This window comes from Hemiscyllium ocellatum, chromosome 32 (genome assembly GCF_020745735.1).
Source record: "Hemiscyllium ocellatum isolate sHemOce1 chromosome 32, sHemOce1.pat.X.cur, whole genome shotgun sequence".
Lineage (NCBI taxonomy): Eukaryota > Metazoa > Chordata > Chondrichthyes > Orectolobiformes > Hemiscylliidae > Hemiscyllium > Hemiscyllium ocellatum.
Window position 1 is genome coordinate 35,434,667 of NC_083432.1, and position 17,977 is coordinate 35,452,643.

Below are 17,977 nucleotides of genomic sequence, written 5' to 3' on the forward strand. Positions count from 1 at the left end.
AACAGTTTCAGATTTTACTGGGCCTTGTACATGTATCCTCCTCGTTGAGGGAAGGCGCGGTGCTTCCGTGTTTTTTTTAAATATCGAGAGGTTTGCGCTTCAATCTTGTATATGTTAATTCAGAGCCCTCCTACGAGCGGTTTCATTGACTTGTTCGTTGTGTCACTTCGGCATAAACAACTTTTTGAATCAACGTGAAAAATTAAACTTTTAAAGAGATTTCAGGTTGAGAATAAAAAAGGCAATTCCTTTTGGCAAATTTCCGTGCACATAATGTATATAGCATACCTGCTTGACAACTTTAATGTTATCTAATTTTGTTTATGAGTACTTTCATTAATACATAATGTAATTAATTTTTAAAGAAGTGGGGTCCTAGAGACTTTATTTAACAAGGAGCGCTGGTTTGTGGAAGCCGAGGCAGGAATTTGTTTTCGAATATGTTTAACCAATAGATGAGACAGAACGGTAGGGGTCACGTTCGCTGTAAGGCTGAGTCTTTCAGTCTGGTGTGGATTTGGCAGCTCCGATGATGGAGGGCAGCGGTTGGCTGCCGCTCTGGCTTTCCATTTCAGTCTGGGACGAGAGTTTTTGGCTGCCCCACAATGTCAGCAGGGCACAGCTGGAAAATTCGCAGGATCCAGTGTACCCCCGGCTTAAGGATTTGTATTTTATTCTCCCTTGGACCTGGGCGATCTACGTATTGCGGCTTCTGTTTGAAAGGTAATGGGGGGAAAGAGAGAAAGGAAAATACTCCTGAGGAGGGCGAATGTACGCTGGCATTCTTTCTTGACAAACCGGCACTTCCTTTAATAAAATGTTTACACATTTCTAATGATTTGAAAGTAATTTATTTGGTAATTTGACTTTAAGCGGCCGTCTACCCGCCCGCCCCCAAAACATAGCTATCCTCATGTTTTAAAAAAGAAAGGCTGGGTCAATCGGAACTTCCAACTTCTCAAATGTGCTGGCAATGTTCTGCCGACAGACGTCGCCAGGCAATTGTAGTTCTGACACATTGTCCATGGTTCTACAACAGTTTGACATAATGCAATCCATTATGTTGGTCCTATGATCAATCTACACGTAGTCCGACACCCTCATTCTTTCCCCCAGTCCGGCACATTTTTCCCCTTTGAGTTTATAACGTAGCTCTTATCTATTAACGATTACAACTCGTATTAAAGAAAAAGGTGCTTTTAGTGTAGTAAAACATCCCAAAACTATCATAGAAGGTTGGACACTACACCATTGAGGGAGATAGTAGCTGGGTAGTCAAAGGAGGACAGGGAAATTCATGTATGGAATTCCAGGGATCCGAGCCTAAGATGCTGATATGGTTACAAAAGATCACACATGAGCTCAGAATTTAGAGGATCAGAGATCTCAGGATTACAATGCTGGAGGTGTCTGGAAGTAGGGAGGGGTGACATCATGGAGGCATGAGAGAAGAAGGGTAGAAATTTAAAAATAGTATTGCTGAAACTTGAGCCAATGTAGATTGGTGTATACAGGGTGAATGGGATTTCGTGCATGTTAGGATAAAGTAGTGGAGTTTTGGATGCACTCAAGTTTATGGAGGACAGAAAATGAGAAGTATGTGGCAACAGTATTGGAAAAATCAAGCCTAGAGCTAGCAAAGATGTGGATGTGTTTAAAAGCAAATGAGTTGAGGTAAGGACAGGTGAGAAAAGTTGAAGATGTGGAAGCAGGTGAGCCTTGTTTTGGAATGGATTTGTGAATAAAAGCACATCTTGGGGTCAAATACAACAGATGGTGAGCCATTTGGTTCAATGATGTGCAGCTGCCAGGGAGAAGGATAGAACTGAGGGTTAGGGAGCACTTTGTGTTGGAGGTAAGAGACAATGGCTTCAGTTTTCCAAAATATTTTGTTGAAGGAAGTTTCTGCTCATTCAATACTGCATGTTGGGGCCATCTGCATGAAGGTTTAGAGATAATGGAGGGGTCCAGTGACAGTGAGATGGAGATGATATTTTTTGGAAACTACTGTGTTTTCAGAGGATGTCACCAATGGGTTAATTTAGATTAAAATAGAAAGGGGCCAATGATAGATCATTGGAAGCAATCAGAAGTACTGGTGTGGGTACTGGCAGAGAAACTATTGCTGATCATTCTCTGATTATAGCTGGATAATTACTGAATGGGGACAAATAAGTGTGGTCCCACCAAGCTGGTTTATGGAGGAGGGCTATTTAGAGAGGATGATGCGATTAACATGACAAAGGCTGCCAACATATTGGAGAAATTTTAAGGAGGAATGCAATGTCCATAGTCAGAAAGGATGTCCAAAGTTAAAAATCTCACAACGCCAGATTATAGTCCAACAGGTTTATTTGGAAGTACTAGATTTTGGAGCTCCAAAAACTAGTGCTTCCAATTGAACCTGTTGGACTATAACCTGGTGTTGTGTGATTTTTAACTTTGTACACCCCAGTCCAACACTGGCATCTCCAAATCAGAAAGGATGTCATTTGCCACTTTGATCAGGGCCATTCCAGTATTGCAGCAGAAATAAACACCTGAATTGGAGCAATTCAAACAAGGATTTTCAGGAAACGTCGGCATAGATTTGAAAAATGAAACCACCTTCAAGGACTTTGGAGAGGAAAGGAAGGTTGAAAATAATAAAAGGTGTAATTTATGTTGTGATATTTTATTTTCCTATAGAAAATGTGTCATGAAAGTCCAAGCACCTTGTTTTTCATAAAGTTAATAGAAAGAAACTTAGTAAAAATATTCCACATTGTAGTTACATTTAAACTGCTAAACAGCTAATAATAATTTGTTGTTCAGTCGTGATTGTTGTTAGAAGATGTTATTTCCATTGCAGTATTTTTCTCCATCTTCTCTGCTACTCACTTGCCGAAAGACATTGATTGTATACAGCTAATTGAATACTCTGTACTTTTCCCATATGCTCATTTATTTGCATGCAATAAAATAACTTGGTTGAATGTTAGAGCATTACAGCCAAATTTGATTCCATCCTCAGCCAAGCTCCATGCACATATTTTACCAGAATCCAGTTCCTGAATAGCAATCATAAAACAATCTGGACCTCCTAAGCTCAGATACTTTTGGATAAACATGTTACTTCACCGGGAGCAATGTGTGAAGTTTATAAAGATGGTAAAGTCAGGGTATATACATGACTACATCACGATTTCAAAATACACACATTGGATAAATAAGTATCCACATAACATTGAATGTTTTCCTTTTGCTTCAGAAAGTATGAGATATTTTTGGATGAGATTATTATTCAGGTAGCAACACACAGCAATGATGGACTTAAACATTGGTAGCTGTACATGGAGATGTCATGGTTCCAAATTTAGTTTGGTGATTAGGATTAAAATACAGACTTAACTTGAATTTAACTAAATTTCTATTTAATCGGGAAGTACACAAGATAAGTTTCCGTTCTGTGCTTTGTTCGCTGGTTTAAAAATTGGGAGAGATTCACTATCCTACATGTTATGATTGTACAGCCAAAATTGCTTCCACTGTCTCAGGGCAGACAAGTAAATGCTGCTGGGTGAAAAGTACTTCACCCTTTATTCAGTGAGTGCTGAGGCTAATTGTTTTGTTGGTCTGGTGAAGATCAGCTGACACTGCACAGAAATAAAACTTAGGACCTTCCTGCTCCAGATGACTCACTCACTAATTGTCCAAAATTCAATAATCCATGAAAGGCACTTGTCAGTAATTTTCTATGAAGATACACATAGAAACTGAGAACTGAGCCTGCAGTGAAAAGCCTCCTGCTTCTGACCAATAGTGACCTACCCCATGTAAAAAGAATACTGGTTAGTGGCACTTTATACTTTTGAATGAGCTATCCAGTTCTTTGCTTTTCCAATACCTTTAGCAAATCACACTTGTACCACTCCATGGTTTTGACATTCTATATATGGTAGGGTTCTCAAAAAGAAATATATATATAAGGGGACCTAAGCAATGTATTAATTTTACATTAAAATTCTTGACTTGGCTACTTGTGCCTTGCAATGCAAAAATACAGGATCGTACCTTTTCTCCCCTTGATGAATTTGAATTTCTTCTATGCTGTCAAGGGATTTTCTGGGCTGAGACTTAGGCAGAGAAAACTAAAAGCTCAATTCCCCCAGCACAAGGTTACCTAGTACAGTAACAGAAACAAATATCCATGTAGGTTGTGCTGTGAGTTGATTCTGCAAGTTTGTTAACATCTTTATCATATTTTGTTGCAGTTTTCCTCAGTATAAGGTATCCTTACCCAATTTGGTATCATATTATTATTTTGATATTGTACTTCCAATTGTCAGGTTCAAATCACAATAAAAGTGGTGAACAACAGTAGTCCCAGCAGTGATCCTGTAAAACACTACTTCCCACCCTCTTCCAATCTGAATAGTACAACATTGGGTTTAGGATAGCTACCTGATGAAGGAGCAGCACTCCTAAAGCTAGTACTCCTAAATAAACCTGTTGGACTATAACCTGGAGTTGTGATTATTTTTTTTAAATTCTGAATAATCATCTTGAAACTTGACTCTTTGTTATTCTATTTTGTAACTAGTTAGCTATTCATTCTGCTTCTCGTCCTTAACTTCACAATCTCTGACCTTAGTCATGGGCCTGGTACATTATTGATGACTTCCTTTTTAAAAAAAGCAAGAATATTATGTTCACTACATTATCCTTGTCTTAAATAATGCAATAATGTTGGTCAAACATGGTTTGAAATCTGTTCAAACTGTTCTGTACTTCTTCTTTCTAGATTTTTTTACCTGTATCTTTGAATAAAGATTGCATTACCTGTACTAAGTGGTCTAAAGTACTCTAGGACATTTTCTATTTCTCTTTTTAAGTTCTGTATAGGTACAACATGTCCTGTCCATCGAAACATTTCACCTTTTATTTGAATTTTATATGTCCATATCTAATAGGTCTTTGCTATCTCTTCCTGTTACATTCTTTTGGCATGTGTCAGTATAATCCAATTGGTCCATGAATTTTATCCTATCAGGGTATAATTATCCTTTCAATTATCACTCACTTCCCATCTTAAAGTTTTTGAGATTTTATTTTGAAATCTCTTTAAAGTCATGCCTTGTCAAGTTAACCTCCATGGTGAGAATTGACGTGAAGTAACTTTCAATATTTCTGCCATTTCATTATTATTATTATAATAGAGTCTTGATTTTACACAACCCTTTAAGATCCTATCTCTAGCCTTACTTTTAATTTGTTCTTTCTGTATTTGTACTACTTATTATGTTCTTTAAAAATTTTAATTTTTTGATCTCCTTTGCCCTCCTTTAATTTTTTCTCTTTTATCCTTTTATTCATCTAAGTTTTTTATTATTGATTAGATTGTATTTTCTTTTAACAGAAAACATTTTTCCTGAACTCTCGTGAGTACATTCTTAAAGAATTCCTATGACTATTCTAGCTTCTTTTTTTCACTGTTTTAAAAAATACATCCCTCAATCATCAAAATTAGTTTCATTGCAATCTATTGCACTTTTAAAAGATTTTTTAAAAATAGTAACCTTCAATATTTTCTAAAGGATAGACCAGACCGAAAAGTTGAAGTTCTAAATTGGAGAAAGGCCAATTTTGATGGTATTAGGCAAGAACTTTTGAAAACTGCTTGGAGGCAGATGTTCGCAGGTAAAGGGATGGCTGGAAAATGGGAAGCTTTCAGAAATGAGGTAACAAGAATCCAAAGGAAGTATATTCCTGTCAGGGTGAAAGGGAAGGCTGGTAGGTATAGGGAATGCTGAATGACTAAAGATTTGAGGGTTTGGTTAAGAAAAAGAAGGAAGCATATGTCAGGTGTAGACAGGATAGATCGAGTGAATCCTTAGAAGAGTTTAAAGGAAGTAGGAGTATACTTAAGAGGGAAATCAGCAGGACAGAAAGGGGACATTAGATAGCTATGCCAAATAGAATTAAGGAGAATCCAAAGGGTTTTTACAAATATATTACAGACAAAAGGGTAACTAGGGAGAGAATAGGACCCTTCAAAGATAAGCAAGGCGGCCTTTGTGTGGAGCCAGAGAAAATGGGGGAGATACTAAATGAAAATTTTGCATCTGTATTTACTGTGGAAAAGGATATGGAAGATATAGACTGCAGGGAAATAGATGGTGACATCTTGCAAAATGTCCAGATTATAGAGGAGGAAGTGCTGGATGTCTTGAAACGGTTAAAAGTGGATAAATCCCCAGGACCTGATCAGGTGTACCCAAGACCTCTGTGGGAAGCTAGAGAAGTGATTGCTGGGCCTCTTGTTGAGATATTTGTATCATCGATCGTCACGGGTGAGGTGCCGGAAGACTGGAGGTTGGCAAACGTGATGCCACTGCTTAAGAGCGGTTAAAGACAAGCCAGGGTACTATAGACCAGTGAGCCTGATGTTGGTGGTGGGCAAATTGATGGAGGGAATCCTGATGGACAGGATGTGCATGTATTTGGAGAGGCAAGGACTGATTCGGGATAGTCATCATGGCTTTGTGCGTGGGAAATTATATCTCAAAACTTGATTGAGTTTTTTGAAGAAGGAACAAAGAAGATTCAGGGCAGAGCAGTAGATGTGATCTATATGGGCTTCAGTAAGGCGTTCGACAAGGTTCCCCATGGGAGACTGATTAGCAAGGATAGATCTCATGGAATACAGAGAGAACTATCCGTTTGGATACAGAACTGGCTCAAAGGTATAAGACAGAGGGTGGTGGTGGAGGGTTGTTTTTCAGACTGGAGGCCTGTAACCAGTGGAGTGCCACAAGGATCAGTGCTGGGCCCTCTACTTTTTGTTATTTACATAAATGATTTGGATGCGAGCATAAGAGGTACAGTTAGTAAGTTTGCAGATGACACCAAAATTGGAGGTGTAGTGGACAGCGAAGAGGTTTACCTCTGATTACAACAGCATCTGGACCAGATGGGCCAATGGGCTGAGAAGTGGCAGATGGAGTTTAATTCAGATAAATGTGAGGTGCTGCATTTTGGGAAAGCAAATCTTAGCAGGACTTATACAATTAATGGTCGGGTCCTAGGGAGTGTTGCTGAACAAAGAGACCTTGGAGTGCAGGTTCATAGTTCCTTGAAAGTGGAGTCGCAGCTCGAGAGGATAGTGAAGAAGGCATTTGGAATGCTTTCCTTTATTGGTCAGAATATTGAGTACAGGAGTTGGGAGGTCATGTTGCGGCCTAACAGGACATTGGTTAGACCACTGTTGGAATATTGTGTGCAATTCTGGTCTCCTTCCTATTGGAAAGATGTTGTGAAACTTGAACGGGTTCAGAAAAGATTTACAAGGATGATGCCAGGGTTGGAGGATCTGAGCTACAGGGAGAGGCTGAACAGGCTGGGGCTGTTTTCCCTGGAGCATTGGAGACTGAGGGGTGACCTTTTAGAGGTTTACAAAATTGAAGGGCATGGATAGGATAAATAGACAAAGTCTTTTCCCTGGGATCGGGGAGTTCAGAACTAGAGGGCATAGGTTTAGGGTGAGAGGGGAAAGATATAAAAGAGATCTAAGGGGCAAATTTTTCATGCAGAGGGTGGTACGTGTATGGAATGAACTGCCAGAGGATGTGGTGGAGACTGGTACAATTGCATCATTTAAGAGGCGTTTGGATGGATATATGAATAGGAAAGGTTTGGAGGGATATGGGCCAGGTGCTGGCAGATGGGACTAGATTGGGTTGTGATATCTGGTCAGCGTGGATGGGTGGGACCGAAGGGTCTGTTTCCATGCTGTACATCTCTATGACTATGATTCTATATAGAATTGAATGGAAGTTTGTTATAATGTGGTTTAATGTTATACAACTTTTCTTGTAGTGTAGGGATTTCAAAGCTTACAAAGGTTTTAAATTCTTATTTCTATCTTCATTTTAATTGTTCAAAATGAATTTTCTTATTAGTGAAGTTTTCACTTTTTGCACCTTAGCATCTGCATCATCATATCTTTCACTGTATGCTTTAACAGGAAAGCAGTTACTGTGTTATAGGAAAAGGGCAGTGCAGTGTGGTAATTGGATGTTTCAAAATGTCAATGTGGTCATTGCAGGAGGCTGGTGTGTGGTGCAGGATAAAGCCAATGGCATGGATTAATAGAGTAGATAAAATAAGAGTAGAAGTATACCAGTCACCACCTTGAGGCTGTTCTGCTGTTGAACAAAATCAGGGTGATTTATTTGTGTTTGGAATTCCACATTCCCATCTGCCCAAAATAACCTACAATTTGCCTGTTCTATAAGTATCTATCCACTTATATCGTAAAAATATTTAATTACTCCACTTCCACGTACTTCCAAAGTCTGTCAAACAGAGAACAAAATTCATCTCTGATTTGAAAGGTTGACCCCTAATGTTAAAACAATGCCCTCTAGTCCTGGACAAACCTACCCGGAGCAAACATCCTTTCTATGTCAACCTTATCAAGACTACGCCGGATCTGATACACTGTAATCAAATCATTCCACATTCTTCTAAACTCCAGTAGAAACAAAACCAGCCTATTCAATCTACGTTTATCAAAGATACCACTCATTTTAGGTACCAATCCTTCCTCATATAAAGAGACCCGAAATAGCATGTTTCTGCTGTAGTCTCACCAATTCCCTGTATAACTGAAGCATAACATCCTTCCGTGTATATTCAACACCTCCCGCAATAAAGGACTGTGTCCCCTTAGCCTTCTTGATTATATGCTGCATTTGCATACTAATATTTCATGATTCATGCACTTGACCACCCTCTGCATCTTTTGAAATCTGTAGTCGTTCCTCCATTTAAACAATGTGCACTTTTTCTTTTTCCTGCCAAAGTGAACATTTTCCTACATTACATTCCATCTACCAGTTTCTTGCACACTCACAACCTTTTTATATTCATCTGCAAACTCCTTGTATCATCTTCACAGCATACTTTATGCTTACATGAACACCAGCTAGCCACAAAAAGACATGACTTCTCTCCCTCGTAGCCCTACACATGGATGAATAAAAACACCATTTCGACTGAGATAACAAATCTGTCCTGGGACAGGCTAAGCAAAGACATGCCAGAGAATTCCTAGAGGCCTGGCACTCCAACCACAACGCCATAACCCCTCAGAAAATGAACAGGAAATGACATCACCACAAACCCCAGGAACCCCATCCAGGAGAAAGATATAAATCGAAAGCAGGAGACAACAGCTTCACTTCACTTGGAGGTCACCACTGATGATGTTACCTCGCTAGGTAACGAAGCGTCTAGATATCAAACCTACAGCTCAGCAAGCAAACCTACACCCTAAGTCAAATAAAAGCAAAATACCACAGATGCTGCCAGACTTATTGAATTTCTCCAACATTGTGTTTGTGTCAGATTTCCAGCATTGAGGTGGAACTGGAGTTAACATTTCAAACCCAGTATGACTTTTCGAGAAACATCGGAGTCGGCCATTCATCTCCTCAAGCCTGTTCCGCCATTCAGTAAGGTCATGGCTGACCTGTGGCCTGCCTGACATATCTGCCTTTGGTCCATATCTCTGAATTGCTTTGCTTGACAATTTATCTATCATATTTGAAATAGACAACTGATCAGTATCAAATACAATTTATGGAAGATAGTTCCAAACCTGTTTCACCCTTTGTGTGTAGGAGTGCTTCCTAACATCTCTCCTGAACTGTCTAATCCTAATTTTAACTATGTCACCTGTTCGAGACTCTTCAACCAGTGGAAATAATTTATCATTATCCACTCTGTCTTTTTTCTGCTAATATCTTGAAGACTTCAATCATATCACCCCTTAACAATCTAAATTCTAGACAAATAAGCCAAATTTGTATAATCTCTTAACTTATCCCCTGAAGTCCAGTTATGATTCTTGTAAACCTATGTTTACTGCCTTCAAAGACTGTGTCCAATATATCCTTCAAAGGTGTGGTGCCCAGATCTGCTCACTGTACTCCAAATGAAGTCTCAGCAGGGTTTTGTGTAGCTGCAGTATAACTTATACTCCACTCCTGTAGATATAAAGGCTGGCATTCCATTAGCCACTTTGATTATGGTATTTTAAAGATTATCAGAGCTGTAACCTACAGTCACTTATGAGAGAGGAATATCAAACCAATCTAGAGTGACTGTTCAATTTACCTTTCCAGTGAGAAAATACTTGGCCTTCACCCCATACCTCAGATATATGAACAAGTTTAGACATGAATATGTATCTATCTCTTTATATCATAAACAATGACATGAAATACTCCAAAATAGTTCTGAAAGAAGTCAATAGCTTTCTCCTTTTATTAAAAATTCTTCTAATTTAGAACATTGTGGATTTCAATGCTATCATATATACAATGCTACAACTATACTTGTTATTTCAATATCATTTTTTGCTTGTCAGATTAAGTTTAAACACATGGATATAGTAATATTACTGTTTATAATGTGTGTGCAGTATATACAGTGGAAACCACCAAGTTATAAAAATTATTGAACAGCTATCTAATTTATAAATGTGGTGTTGTATATTAATATATTATTGCTCTGAAATCTCAACATTGTACAAATATTACTTTTAGTTTAGCACCTTCAGTATAGGTTTAAAGAAATCTGTCAGAACCTCTCACAATCAATTGTGGGGTCTGCCAAATACCATAGTCTATTTTTGAGAGATCTCCATCCTGTTGGATATGAAATCTCACAAATGGAGTCTTTTTCATTATATTAAAAAATATGCATTTGGTGACTTTTTAAAATCTGTGCTTACTAGTATAATCTCAATTTCTGTATTTCAATGGTTTTAGGTTTATTGCAACACCATTTGCTAAGTTCCTTGGAGTAGATTGTAGACCAATCCAGAAGGCTCAGCAAAATGTTGTTCTTGAAAAAGTGTTCAAAGATATAACTACGGTGAGATTATATTGATCATGTCTTTGAAATAATTACTACAAGAGGATAAGTTTTAGAAACTAAATAAATAACTTTACACCAATTGGTTATAAACATTAATATATGAACTGTTTCTGGGATTTTAATCTAATCTTACATAATCTAATTTTACATAATATTCATTACCAGCAACTTGTCATTATATAATTGTTTGAATGTAGTAGAGCATTTATACGTTGCATTGATGAACAGGGATTCACAGAGACAAAGAAAACAAGCTAAAGGAGGAGACTTGGGGGTTTGGTCAAGGAAAGCTTTCTAGGAGGGGGGATGGTTAGTAGTTTAGGGAGAGAATTCCAGAGTGTGGGACCTATCGTATATACTTGTGTAAAAGTTGAATTTGTTTTAAACTTTTTTTTAAAGGTTACTTTTATGGGGTTGGCTGTTACATGGATACTACTTCTGTGGGGCTGAAATTCATGTTTATAGTCCAAAATACCAGCCTTTGTGCAATCTTAGTTCTCTGCTGAAGTATTAAGGCATGCCTTCTCATGAACCTTGCGCACCACCCAGTACTTGTCTTAAAACCCGAAATTCCATCCTTGTTTGATTCGTTTTATGCATCAATTTGAATGGCTTCATGACCAATATATTTTGCATTTTGACAATTTTCAAGTACCCACTCAGCAACTTTTTTCTCCAATTGTGGCCACTTGCTAGCTTTACCTCTGACACACTTTCGTTTTGGCATTGTCTGAAGTTGATTTGATATCTTTATTCAGTCCCTCTCAAGTTTCTCTGAATCACAAAACTCAGTTGTTGTTACACAATTATTTGTCTTCACAGGAACTTCAATAACTTGCAGTTTAAACGCTGCTGTACATTTTTTGTTCTTTTCTGGAGGGCATCTTTACAATAGATGAAGAAATTTCAAAACTTCAACTAGGTATTTGACTGTATTCCAGAATGCTACACGAGAACTGAACTATGCTGAGTTGAACACAGTGAGATTGTCACCTGACTCTGACTGATGTGTCTTAAACTTTCGTGCCAAATTGGTGTGAATTGTGTATTAAAATACATAATAGTATGAAAAAATTAATTTCCTCATTGTAACATTTATGTGCAGGAAAATATCTTGATTCACAAATGCTGATCTGTTATCTGTGAAGAACTATGGTTGGCTTTTGCTTGAGGTATATAGAAAATTCCAGATTTTTTGGTCAAAAATAGGGGGTTGACTTTTACATGAGATCGACTTTTACTTGAGTATATAGGGTATATGATTTAAGGCGTGGCCAGCATTGGTGAGGTGAATGGAGGAAAAGATGAGCAAGAGACCAGTCAGAAGATGAGAGAGTTTGAGGGGCAGGATATTGAGCTGAAGAAGGTATAAAGATTAAAAGGGATTTAAATACTAGGATGGAAATTATAAATTTTGACATGTTGGGGAACTGGAAGCCAATGTGACTGAAGTAATGGATGAGTGGTATTTAATACAGATATAGAGAGTACAAATTTGGATGTGTTGCAGTTTATAGATTATGGAGCAAGAAAGACAAACCAGGACAGCACATAATAATCGTGCATGGAGATAAGCAAAGAAAAAGCAGTTCTGTACAGAAAATAATGATAATGTTATGAGAATGTCCAGTAAAATCACCAAGTATGTTTTACGTGAAGTATTAATTCGTAAGTGAAAGTTTGTTTTCCATTGCTCACAATTATTGATTATTTTTAAAAAAAGATTCACTTCAACTCTACACTTTGATATATCATTAGTTCTGATTTTTACTTTGCTTTGAGTGCATTTTGACTTTTTCGAATAGCATGGTAATGAATATCAAAATCGTTCAATGAGCTAATTTTGCATCTAGGAAAAGACTCAAGCTGGATAATGTGAAATATACAGCCTGCTGTCTTTGAGGCTGCTGTGAGAGGATCATAAATCTAGTTTCTCTTTCTAGACGTTTCAAGTTTCAACTTCCTTTTATATTAGAAAGGAAAATTAATAGCAAAGGACTATTGTAGATTTCTATGTCTTCTGGGAAATTGTAGTCCTGAAAAATAATTTCTGATGCTTAATAATGAAGTTTATGTGGCTGTTTAATAATTTTGTAGGAACCTGGTAAAACTCATCTGAATCGTTTGGCAAAACAGCTGGATTGGGACACAAAGAAAGTGATACAATGGTTCAAACTGCGGCGATATCAGGACAGACCAAGTCTGCTGACAAAGTTCTGCGAGAGCATGTAATTGATTTTTGTCATACCACATTTTCCAATGTACTTTTGAGAACTCCAAGACATTCCTTGTTGTTCATGTTTAGGGGGTTCATTTTTCCCCAGCATTTCTCCATTTCATACCTCACTTGTTGCTGAGATGGTGGAAGGACATCCCAGGACCCTGTCAATATTTCTTCAATCAAATCCTCCAAAATGAGCTATTTATGGGTTGGGCTTCAACTTTTTACCTGAGGTTATATGTGGGGCAAGCAGCTGAAATTAGTTGCTGCCTCTCGATGTATACTTATTTAGACCCATGACCTAATTTTAAACTATTGGGCATCCCATTATTGGACAATGAGAAAATAGTTCAAAATGCATGCATTTGAGTTTGTTTAATTTTTCAAATTAAGGTGTTCCTGTACAATGTTGCACTGTATTAGTAAAACTTTGATTTTCTTTTTACAGGTGGAAATTCACCTTCTATCTGTGGGCCTTTTCGTTCAGTTTTTATTACCTGTCAAAGGTGAGGAAATAAATTAGTCTTATTTTAAATACTTAGTTTGGAACATGTACTAGTGCAGAAAACAGATTTTTAGGATCTCTCACAATTTGAAAAAAAAATGTCTTTTTTTTTCTCCACTATTAAGTTTGCCTTTCTTGCAGGTGATTGCTACTTGTTGGGGTACGATTCTGTGGGTGTTAGTCATCATGTGGTACCTCAGTCAAATAGCCTTTGTTGAGGCCTGAGCCTTGACACTGATGGTTAGTGAGCTATTTGGCTGCCAGGTCTATCACATCTGAGTCTGATCCTGTTGCAATTAAGACTGCATTCACAGCAAGGGTTATTGGATGGCACTGTAAGAAAGGTGAACCCTGCTTTTTCTTACTATGTCCAGGTATAGTCTTTTTCCCCTCTTTTGTTTCTCTGATTGAGATTCGGTCATTCAGTACAGCCATCGATCAAATTCGGACATTCATTTGGTTGCGTAGTCCAGCAAACTCACTGGGGAAATTCATGTAAGTTCTCAAAGGATCTTTGGTTTTGAAAGCTTGCTATTTATTTGTTCAGTTCAATTGCACAAATTTACAGATATGTTAATCTATAATCAGAACTGTCAACAACTCCAGCACAAGCATTTTTTTTGGCAGTTTTACACTTGGGAGGCAAACAGCTCAGCTGGGTGTCTGCCAGATTCTTGTATGTTAATGCATGAGTCTTGACTGTTGCAAACTAAGTGAAAATCAGTTGAATTTTAAGTGATCCATGTGTTTAAATCAGTGTCCAAACTGTAACTCATTTTCTTTGTGCAATACAGAACAATGGTATTGCATTTGTTTTTTTTCTTGGTAGATGCTAATCTTGTGTCAGAATTGATGTGTGTATTTTAAAAAAATGTTTGCTTTATAAATTTGTTTTTTAAAATTCTGTTTCATACTGAAAGTGCATTGACTTTTTAAATTTATGTATGCTTCTTTCCTTTACAGAGTCCATGGCTTTGGAACACCAGAGAGTGCTGGTATAATTATCCTTTTCATGTGAGAATTATTTTTATTATCTTTTGGTTAATGTTATGCTCTGGCACATTTTTATTGCATCCTGTTATTTCAGGTAAAAATAAAATTGTTATCCAGGCCATGGAAAAATGAACATTTGAAGGCCTTCATTGGCCATCTCATGAACATTACAAACCTTGATTCATATAAACATATTGCACTCATTGCAGTGGTTTAAGGATATTGCAGGGGAAGGAATGGTGAGTGATAGCACGGTCAGAGGCTTTGTCATGAAAAATAATTCTTTTGTAATTCTGAGGAAAGCCCTTGACCAATTTTGCACTCTAATTGTAGCTAATACAAAGAATCCATGCTGTATCACACTTATTCATCATATGTAAATAATAGCATATAGATTAAAAATGAATGTGGAAAAAGACCAAGATAATGGTGATAGGCAGAGACATAGCTCCAGCAGTGAAAATTGAAGTAAATGAAGTCCTGGAACAAGTGAAATGATTCACATATTTTTGACCGGTTATTGTTGTGATGGAAGATCTGGTTGTCAGAAAAAAGTATATGTAAACCTCAAGGAAATTGAATATTAAGAAAAGAACGCTGAGGTGCTCCATTTTATCTTCTATGTTGAAGGCCTCAAAGCAATGGACAACAACAATGAGACTATGTGGGCATAAAGGAGGATATTCCACTTATCCTACACAGCCAGATAGACTAATGAGGAAATGCAGGAAATGGCTGGAGAAAAAAGGAAACAAGCCAATAAAATCAAATAAAAATTATGATGCTTTGGTCTTATCATTAGAGCAGATAGTAGAGAGAGATAGTTCTTGGGAGTGAAGACTGGCAGAAAACATAGAAAGAACAGAGGAAAAAGTGGATGATGGATATAATGGACTGTATGCAGCTGGCCTCTTCAGAATATGTAAGGTCAACACAGGACAGACCAGATTGAGATCAATGATAGTCAAACTTCTGGGATCAAGTTGACTCCAGGAAATGAACAAATTAAATACTGGCAAAAGTTTTGATCCAGGGGATCACAGCAGAGCCAAATCCTGTCCCTGTGTAACAGCTGCATGAATGCACATGAAATAGTGTTACTGGATAATAATCAGATGTAAGAACTTTCTCTTGGTCTTGCTTCTTACCTATTTGGGATTCTCGGGTCAAATGTAGCACACCAACCACTGATCATCAAGCTGAGGTTAGCTATCTCAGGCCAGATAAGGACTGAACTAATGTTCTCACTAGCATGCCATGTAGTAAATTTACAGGCCAACTAAAGAGAGTTGCTCTGCTATAAGAATACTTCTATTAGGCACAGTTAAAACAATGAGAGGGTCCGACTTGATTTAAAAAAAATTGATCACGATATCTCCTGCATTAGCCTAATAGCCTTCTTCAGTTCTTTTTTTACACAGGATTTCTTTGGATATGCAACACAGAAACAGACCATTCAATCCAACTAAACTGTGTTCCAGCAGAGCATCTTCCCATCTTTCTTGATCTCAGTCTATCACCTATAATTTTCTTCTCCCTTATATGTTTGTACAGTCTCTCCTTGAATAGATCTTATAAAGGTTAATGTTAAGCACAACCTGTCGTCAAAAGTTCCAGGTTCTTAGCACATTTTGGGTGAAGATATTTCTTCTCCATTCCCTATTGGAATTCTTGCTGACTCTCCTATTGATTGCCTCTAGTTGCACCATCTTGTATCGATTGCTGTAGCTGCAGCAAGTCGTCACAAAGAGGAAATACTGTCCTTGCTTCCAACCTCTCAGAACATTTGATAATTTAAAATATCTCCATTATGTCACCCTCAATTTTTTTTCCCAACATTGAGCCTGCAGTTCTGTCTCAATGTGCATATTCATGTGTGTATTGTATCATCCTAGTAACTCTTCGGTACTTTCTCATGTGCCTTCAGCAATTTCTTGATACCATATGTGGTGTATCAAGTTGACTGATGCCTGGTAACTGAGATGCTGGGGAGCTAAGAAGAAGACCAAGATGGATCATCTACTTGGCACTTCTGTTTGAAGATGGCTGCAAACACTTCTTCGGTTCTCTTTTGCACCATCATACTCCCCGTATCTATGTGGGTTTCCTCCAGATGCTCCGATTTCCTCCCACCTTCCAAAGATGTGCAAGTCGGGTGAATTGGTCATGCTAAATTGCCCATAGTGTTAGGTGCATTAGTCAGAGGGGAAATAGGTCTGGGTGGATTACTCTTCAGAGAGTCGGTGTGGACTGGTTGGGCCGAAGAATCTGTTTCTACACTGTAGGGAATCTAATCTAATCTAGTGTAAAAACTGCAATTTTCTCAATTGTATATGCAAGACAGTATTATCTTACAAAATTTTCTGTATTAATAATTTCTTAACTTTTTCTTAACTGATATTTATTATGCTCACTGTATTCTTTTTTAATATTCTACAAAACAAATAATTTTAGCTGTACTTAACCATTTGTTTGTAATTGCACTCTCAACTTGTCTACTTTCATGTTCACGCAACCACCAACATAAAACTGTCATTTTTTTTGATATTTCTCCTGATAAGTTTACCTGTCTGACGAGTTTATCCAGCTCCAACCTTAGAATTTGGGTTGACCAGAAAGAAAATGAGTTCACTGCATACACCCAATAGGAGAACAGCTTTATATTCTCATTTGAAAGGATGGAGTAAGGTTCATTTTTGTGTCACCCTACCCCAATTGTTTCAACAAATTCTTAAAATATTTTGAAATTTTTCCATGCATTTTACTTAAAAATAGCAGCAATTATTTTCAAATTTTCAGAATACAGTATTTTTTACTTAGTTTGATTTTTGTACATGAATGAAGTTCTGTGAAGATTTGGTGCAGTGATAATTTCACAGAATAAATAATCCAGAGAATTCTTTCCCCCAACTTCACTGTCCAAACCCCAAATAATCCTCCCAGGTGAAGCAGCAATTTACATGTACTTACAATCTAGTCTGCTGAATTTGCTGCTCTCAGTTCAATTTCCTCTCCATTGGAGAGACGAAGTGCAGACTGAATGACTGCTTTGTGGAACACCTCTGTTCAGTCCACAAACATGACATCACCTTTTAGTTATTTGCCATTTCGATACACTCATCTGGCTCTCTCACTCACATTTCTGTTCTGTGTTTTGAGTGATCCAGTGCAAGCTGGAGGAACAGCTGCTAATTTTCTAGTTAGGTACTTTACACCCTTTTCAGATTCTACATAGAGTTCAGCAACATTAGACCGTGAACTCTGTCTGCTGTTTTGAAAGATTTTTTTCCATTTCTCCTTCAAATTATTCATCATGTTTTCATACTCTTGTT

General features: G+C 37.6%; 1 protein-coding gene across 1 annotated transcript in view; it reads left to right on the forward strand.

The window, feature by feature from the left end:
- The first annotated feature begins 484 nt into the window (after positions 1-484).
- The window catches only part of LOC132830712 (ceramide synthase 6-like), a 37,912-nt gene continuing 20,419 nt past the window's right edge, over positions 485-17,977 (forward strand). The window contains exons 1-5 of the mRNA XM_060848534.1: positions 485-723; positions 10,818-10,923; positions 13,024-13,154; positions 13,596-13,653; positions 14,616-14,666. Of these exons, the coding sequence (XP_060704517.1) occupies positions 530-723; positions 10,818-10,923; positions 13,024-13,154; positions 13,596-13,653; positions 14,616-14,666 (540 nt within the window). The 5' untranslated portion in view covers positions 485-529. The remainder of the gene's footprint in view (positions 724-10,817; positions 10,924-13,023; positions 13,155-13,595; positions 13,654-14,615; positions 14,667-17,977) is intronic.